At 36.9% G+C, this 8,422-nt stretch overlaps 1 protein-coding gene across 1 annotated transcript; it reads right to left on the bottom strand.

Moving 5' to 3' along the window:
* Window positions 1-2,291: 2,291 nt before the first annotated feature.
* Window positions 2,292-3,421, bottom strand: GCK72_026123 (uncharacterized protein; the record flags this gene model as incomplete). The annotated part of the gene is made up of 4 exons (XM_003101924.2): window positions 2,292-2,456; window positions 2,508-2,734; window positions 2,822-3,031; window positions 3,082-3,421. The coding sequence occupies 4 exons, from the start codon at window positions 3,419-3,421 to the stop codon at window positions 2,292-2,294; spliced, it is 942 nt and encodes a 313-aa protein (XP_003101972.2).
* Window positions 3,422-8,422: the final 5,001 nt, after the last annotated feature.

Genomic DNA, 8,422 nt, shown 5'->3' with positions numbered 1-8,422 from the left:
AATTTTCAAATGTCATTCTAATTTTTTATACGATATTCACAGTTTGTAGGTAAAATTATTTTTTTATCTCATTAATTTCAATTTGATAGAGTAGATCCCACATTTGTGACCTTTTCACTGCCAGAGTACCCGTTCTGAATTTTATCACATATTATTCTCTTTAATTTCTTTCCTCTGTCAGGCAATTTCTTCTTTTTTTCTCAAAAATTCATTTCCCTCCATATATTGCCCCCCCCCATTTCCCTTTTCGAGATACAGTGGCGTATCATATTCATTCATTCTTCACACCATTTCTGTATAATTCAGTATTACATGTGCTTTTTCATCAAGTTCTATTGCCACAAACATTTCCAATCTATTTTCAATTTCTCCCCACCTCAGCCAGGTCCGTCATCAATTCTACCCATTCTCATATTTTCAAGTTCTTATTATTTTCATTTCTTTCCCGTGTCCCTTCTCAATGTGAATCGAAAAATGTATTCCTCCGTCAGAGTGCGCACGCGTACAATTTTCCTTTTCTTTGACTCGTCTGGCACGAACATAACTCCTTCCTACTTCTCATTTCTCCTTTCTACTGGCGTCCCTTCCCCCCCCCCCCTCGTATCGCTTTTCTGTTCTCTTTTCTTTGTCACACTCACACATTTTGTTCTCTCCTCCTCTTATTTTGCAGGCTCTTTCCTCGTATCCCATTGTGCCGGTTTCCGGAATAGACCTCCATTCGCCTCCTCACCTCTCTACTTTTGATGTCTCAGTCTCTCCAAAGGCTATTGCTTAAAAAAGGATAGAAAAGATTCTCTTCGTTTTTAGAATTGGGAATTTTTATTCTTGTGCTCATAGGAAAATTCAATCGTAAATTCTCCGGTCAAACCAAAAATCGGGAAAATGATTATGAATGAAGTAGAAAAATTAAAAACACAGAAGCAAATCAACAGCAATTAGAAAAACTTACAGGAATATTAAACCAATCAAGGACTTTGCGAAGTATTATATATTATTGAATTGCAAAAATGAGCAAATGAGCATCAGAATATGAACACAGGAAGAAAAACGAAAAAGCAGTGAGAAAATTGTTCAAAATTCAATAGTTTTGATTTTTTAAATTTTACTTTTTAAGACAGGAAAGAGTCTCTCTTTGAGACAGTTCTAAATCAAGCCTGGATCAAAATTTTGAAAAGCGAGGTAATTTTTGATCAAATTAACCAGAACTATTGATTTCGTCGGCATGTGTTGATTTAATCACATTTTCAAAAAAAAAATCGGATTTTTTGATAAAACTTCCCAGAAGTTGATTTACATACAAAAGTGCTTTACTTTGAAAAATTCAAAAAAAAAACAGGGGTAAAAAACACATTCCCCCTCTCTGGAACGGGTTGCTCAACTAATAAAAACTACCAACAATCAAAGAAAAGTTATAGACCAGAAGAAAAGAGAATTCTGATACCCCGATAGTTTGAACCACGTGAGAAGCGCCGCAGGCGCTGTAACACTTAGAAGGGTAGTGTTAAGAAGGAGGTTCAGTCGCCGTTAGGCGACGTGAACCGACTGGTACTCCCTATTCTATAACCTAATAGGTTGATATCCACGTAGTCAGAAGAAATTATAAAAAATAACTGAAAAACCGCAGATTTACGAGTTATAGAAAAGTAACGAACAATTAACTGGATTTGAACAACCCTAACAACTTTTTTTCTATGAGAGATATTCAAAAACGGTGAAACACAATGGATTCAGCGTATTCGAGTTTACAATGATGCCAAATTTCAGAAGAAATGAGAAAAAAATAACTGAAAAATCGCCGGTTTACCTTCATTGTGAAAATTTTCAAAATTCACGAATTTTGTTGTTTTGATAAAAGCGTTCTTAGCTCGGGAGTGAGCCCTGAAGATTTTTTTTCAAAATTGGAATCTACATAAAGTTTGGTGTCGGAACCATGTTGTCCCTACTGGTAACTCCATCCCCAAAAAACGATTATTTGGGGAAGTATGAGAAAACTTCAATTTTAATTTTCGAGGCCTTCCGGTAAATCGCCTGTGAAATTTTATCAAAATTATAATTTTTTGGTATCAAAATGTTCAAAATTCAATGAAAACTCTGTTAAAAACAATATTTCTTCACAAAAACCAATTTTTTCCACCTGAAAACCTTAAATTTACAAAATTGAAGCAAACGCGCTCCAACGCACTCACTCAATAAAATTTGATGCGGGCCTTCCTCTCTCCATATATTTAAAAAATAATTTTACCTACAAACTGTGAAAATCGTATAAAAAATTAGAATGACATTTGAAAATTTCACTCCTCTCCGTAGTCGACAGTTCCGGTGGTTGGGAAATTTCCAAGGACCCAATCCGTTCCAATCCAGCAAGCCAAGCGCTGCTCCTCCAGGCTTTTCCTGAGCTTAACCACGAATAAGTCTTTCAAGTATGGTTTTGCTGCGATGCTCAACTCTTTTATTTTCTGAAAGATTTCAATCCTATAGCTTAAGTTAGAGATAATCATTTTATTTACCTTCAAGAGATGCTCGATGACCAGACGTTGGCCTGAGGCGTTGTAGTTTGGAAGCTTTGCAAATGCTTCGGCGATTAACTCAACACAGGAATATACTTCTGCTACAAACGGAGTCATGGGCGGCGGCGGGGTGTTTGGGTCATGATCTTCTAGCTTAATACCTTCTGTAGGGAACAGTTCTCGTTTGACCCATTCCGCGAAACCAACATAGTTGCCTTTTGGAATTTCTGAAAATTATGATTGTGCTGATTTTAATGAAAAACCATATTAGTTAAACACTTCCAAGTCTTATAAACTTAAATATAACCACGTACCAAAAACACCTGTCAAGCTCGACGATGCCGCTAATGCTGAACTTGTACCCTGATCTGGGTAACGGGTGGAGGCACCAGACGGAGTCAGCCACGTGTTCTGGATGTTGAAACCAGTCGACAATTGCCCAACTTGAGCCTGACGATTATCGGATGGTGTTTGAGGAAGGAACCAAAAGTTTTGAGCTGACGGGCGGGGATCTTGTAAACGAGCTGCAAATCAAGATTAGTTTTCAATTAGTTTTTCTTATTTTATAACTCACCTAAAGCCTCGTATAGAAGTTGAGGGTGACAAGCTGCAGAGAAGTTTCTCGGATCGGCACTCTTGATGGAATTCTGTTGGCTTCCCACTTCCATCTTGATTTCTCTGGTTCCAACGAAATTTGCGGGGAACGAGTTTTGCGGAATTCCTTCCTCGATTTTGATGGCCTTGGTTTTCGCAATCGTGGAATCCATCCAGCTTTGGGAAATGTCATCTTCAATTTTGATTTCTTGCCTTCCTGTACTTCCCGCTCCCAAACTTCCGCCATTTGAACGAGTTGCTCCAGACGATAGAGCATTCTTTTTTTTAATTTGTTTTTTATTACCATAAGGATGTGACATGCTTTCGAGATTAGAATAAAATCAGTGAGCCTGCAAAATAATGACATTTTCGAACACTGAGCATAATGGAAATGATGTGATTCAGAACTTCTAAACGAAAAATTCTAATCAGTAGAAAAAATGTCATAAAATGAAGGAAAGGAAGGAGGGGTAACGATGGGTTCATTCTACGTTTTTCATGGGAACCAATCCATGCTCGTTGTATTAGTACAAACCACGAAGAGAACAATTAAAGACATTAAAAAAAGAAAGCATAGAAATTGAATGTAGAGCACTTTTAGAGAATTTCTTATTTGGGTAGAACAGAAAAAACAACTTTAAAAAAATTTCCTTTCATTATGATCTTTTGTTTGTGTTACACAATTCATTTAAATCTTCAGTAAAGTTACGAAATAGTTTTGAAAGTCATATGCTTCTTCACACAAGTATGTTCTCATAAATGACATTTGTGTGCTGTTTTACAAAACATGTCTCATTCACATCTTTAGGAAAGTTACGAAATTGTTCTGAAGGTCGTATGCACTTTTGTCACAAGATCAGACGCGGCCTTGAGTTTTGTCCTGCATCACCCTAGCATTCAAATTGTGTGTCAAGACAAAGCCTACTGAAGAGATTTTCAAAACCACAGAAAAAAAAGGATGGTAAACTGTAAACTGAAATTTCAGCTTTAAAAAAGTCTGTCAAGATGCCAAATACAATTAAGAACTGTGAAGAAATAAGCTTTCGTAATTGAACCATCTTCTGAGGATAATAAGTAATAACATAAGAAAAAAGGATATGTGGAAAAACAGAAAAGAAATAAAAAAATGAAAAGAGCTGTCGATTCTATCTCGAGAAGGCCATGAACAATGACAGGCAAAAAAGAACGGAAAAGGGGGAGAGTGCTCAATTTACATACGGGGAACGATGAAAACGGGGGGAGGTTTGTCAATGCTTTTGAGAATACAAAAAAACGGGCAGATACCAGTAAATTTCAATTTGTAGTATTTTTCAAAAAGAAGTCACAGTACTATTGAATACAAATTATTTGAGTGTGTTGGATAAGAGCTCTATTTCTGTGATAGACATATTTTTCCATTTTCCTGAACACTCACGGAGAGTCACAATGATTTTAATAGAATAAAAAAATCAAAAATGTTAACCTAATTTTTTTAATTGAACGACAGGCAGGTCTACTCTACAAACTTCTTTTCTCCCGACGGTCTTAAAGAAAATACGGTATTTACAGCCCTGTCGGAAAAATGTATTGAAGTTTTGACTCCTCCGCACATGTCTGCTCATAAAATGACTATTGTATGTTGTTTTACAAAACAGATCTTATTCATATCTTTGAAAACGTTACGAAATAGTTTAGAAGGTCATATACACTCTACTGGAAATATGTATCAAGATGTAGCAAGTGCAACACATGTTTGTGTCCCGCGGTGCCTGTCCGACCTTTGTCATACGCCGCAATATTAGTCATATTGTGTCTAGACAAATCCTACTCAAAAGATTTTTGACCCTGGTTGTATTCAAACTGCTGGCAAACTAAGTAGGAAGTTGGTAAATTGAAAAGCTGGCTGAAGTCAAATCAAAACCTGTGAAGAAATAAACCTGGTGAAATGAGAAGAAAATCGAGACGGAAAAGTCAAAAAGGAATTGGGATAATTCAACCTTCTACTGAGAAGAAAAGAAAAATTATTATAAAAAAAAGAAATCGAAAAAATAGGAGAAAAGAAAAGGCATAATGAAAAGAGCTGTCACTTCTACCTCGTGAAGGACCAAGAAAAATAGCTGGGAAGAGAGAACGAGAAAGTAGAAGAGTGCTCAATTAACATACAGTAGCGAGCATAAGTGAGTATACCTCCATACTTTCATATGTATCTCACAAGTCCGTTTTGCATAAACGTTTTTTTCAAAGATAGCTAAAGTATCCAGTAAAATCGACATAAGTTTTCTGTTTCAAGTGATCAGATGATTTTTTTGATTATCGATTTTTCCTGATCTTGATTTGAAAATCCGAAAAAAAACTTTTTATTTTTGAACTGGACCTTATAATTTTTTGTGTTGAAAATGTTGAGCAACGTTCATACAAACAAAATATAATGTTAAAATAAATCTGCACAACTTGATCACCGTGCTACAGCTCCAGAAGTCCAAAATAATATGCTCGGTTAAATGGTTATAACTCATTGCAAAATGAGTCAAATAAGCCGAAAAATGCGGGAAAAGATGAGTATCATGTTTATTAACAATCTTATACTTAAAAATAATAAATTTGAAAAAAAAATTTTTCGAATTTTTTTCACTCGAAAATTTTTTTATTTCCAACTTTTTCCTAATTTTTCATGTTTTTTGATTTTGAAACAGCTGTAATTAAATTAATGAAAATCTAAATTTGATGTTTCATGTAAAATTCAACTCAAACTCGCAAATTGTTACTGTTTTATAATCAAAAAACATAAAAAAATTGAGCAAAAGTTGGAAACCAAAATTTTTCGAGTGAAAAAAATTCGAAAAAAAAATTTCTCAAAATTATTATTTTTAAATATAAGAAAAATATGTCTATCACAGAATAGCTACAATTCTGTCATAATGGATGATTAAATTCCGACTTTGACGGTGTTCAAAAAATCACAATCCCACAGTAGGCATTTCTCCTTCTTTCATTTCCAAAGGAGGACATCTTTTCTCAATTTTCTTCACTGCTCCTTCATCGCCCACCGATGCTTTGTGGATAGCAGCTGTTAGAGAATCGGCAAGCCATTCAAGTCTTTGAAAGCTTTTTCCATCTTGCACGTATGAATTGAACTCTTTTTCAAACCTTCAAACCCTACTCGTACTTGTTGGATAAGCTCGTCAGCTTTGCCGGCGGGAACTTTCTGTATCTTTCCCATCTGTTTCTTGGGTTTTTCCCTCCTCTTTTGCTTCACCTGACACACTTTTTCCGGTGTTGCAAGTTTGATGTCCATCAGTTTCGGGATTTCTCTGATTCCCTCTACATCATACACCACTGTTTTCACCAATTTTGAGAGAATATTGCTGATTATACCAAAATCATTCCCATTCTCCCTATTTTGGACTGGAATTGTTGCGTTTTCAGTCGAAATTTCGGACCGAAACACTTCAAGAAGACCCTCTGACTAATTTACAACATTTTCGATGACATCGACAGGTAGTTTATCGATTATTTCACCCTTTTCAATCGATAAATCTGACCGAGTCTCCTTCACGTCTACCGTCTCATTTTCACCTTTTTCAGACTCGCCGTAAAGAATACTATCGATTCTTTTACATTCTTCCACTTTCTCAGTCTTTTCTAGTGGAGTGATGTTTTCAATCGATACTTCAGTTATATTCTTTTTCACGTCTTCTGACTCATCCCTTTCTTTTTCGGAATCGTCATAAAAGACGTCATCGATTATTTCACAATCGTCCACATCATTACTCATTTTTTGTGGAATAATCTGATGATATGGCGCAGAAAAGAGTTCATATGCCCTTCTTCTGAGCATTCTTTTCATATCACTTCGGAATGACTGTACATCTTTTATATCGTACCAGTACACACCTGATTCAATTGATCTTACGATCAAGCACACGTGAACACCACAATTCACCTTATCCTTCTGATACGGCGTAGGAATTTCAAAGTACTAGGTTCAACACACCAGACTCATTCCAATCGTTTTCTCTTGAAACGACCGAGTCTTCGGGTATTATCTCGGAAATTCTATTAGTTTCCTCTTTTCCCGATTTTCCACTCACTTTTTGTGGTTTCAGAACAGACAAAAAGCTTCTTCTGCGCTTTGTTTCAATTCTCGCAGTGATCTGCGCGTTCTGCTTCGCGGCCTTTACTCTTTCCGGCCCTTGCAAATTGCTCAGATCAACCACTGAGCCGAGACTATTGGTACGAACCGGCGCTACAGACAACCTCCTACTGGCGGGGCTGCTTGTTTCGCCGTTCTTTGAGAAAATAGAGAACACTTTTTTCCCCATTTGTTTCTCTTCTGTCTTTTTCACACTCTTTTTGACAGATTCTTTTAACACACTTAGAGATTTCGTAACAACTCTTGTTTGTGGCAGCTTTTCCATTGCCTCCACTCTGAGAATTTTCTCTGGTGTCGTTTCATCGACCGGCGGCGCAGTATAACCTTTTCTTACTGCTCTCTCCGGTCGCTGAAGCGACGGAGCCGCATTTTCCATAACATCGGAAACTTTTTGATTAGTCGTAGGAGCTGACCTTACTCGCGGTCTATGCTGCGTCCCATGTTTTTCTAACATGTGCGACGACACCCATCTAGTAGCCTTTGTACTTTTTCCGGCTGCTTCTTCACCGCAGATGGAGCATTTATAAGTCCACTCGACTTTTTTCTGATGGACGCTCGAAAGATGCCTTGTTAGATGCTGCAAGTCTGAGGCGCCCGCGCCCCCGGCGGACGTACCGAAACAGTCTTTGTAAAAGCAGCGATAACGGGTGGACGGTAAGTGCACTTGACACACAACGATGTTCTCACCGCGCGTCTCTACCAAGACTATTCTATCGGCTTTTTCAATCTCCGATTTCGCAATCTTAGCGGCGCCTCTAATTACATTAGCAGGGGGTCGCTTTATCGAAAATTGCATTTTTCTCTCTAAATTCCCCACTTTTAGTTCATTTTTAGCAATTTTTGCCCAATTTTCTTTTTTGTGGCTTTTTCGATCGATAATTTGGCATGGGAGGGACAAAAACACCAAAAAACCAGTCATTTTTCCTTTCCCCACAAGTTCGCGACTATTCGGCACTTGTTTTTCAGCGAAACTTTCAAAAAGTTCCACCGAAAATACCTATTTTCCCTTTTTATCTTTTTCTATTTTCTCAAAAGCATAAAAAGATTCTGTTGACGTCGTCAAGCAGACTGAGAAGACAGAAGAGAGATATAAACCTTCTTCTGCCACTTCTCTTTGCATATTGAAGAAACGGAAAAGAATTTGAAGATAAGAAATTTAAATTTAAAAAAAACAATAATTATCTGCACT

Source organism: Caenorhabditis remanei, chromosome X (assembly GCF_010183535.1).
Source record: "Caenorhabditis remanei strain PX506 chromosome X, whole genome shotgun sequence".
Taxonomy (NCBI): Eukaryota; Metazoa; Nematoda; class Chromadorea; order Rhabditida; family Rhabditidae; genus Caenorhabditis; species Caenorhabditis remanei.
Note: the sequence above shows the minus strand (reverse complement) of the source record. Positions and strands in the feature narration are given on the sequence as shown.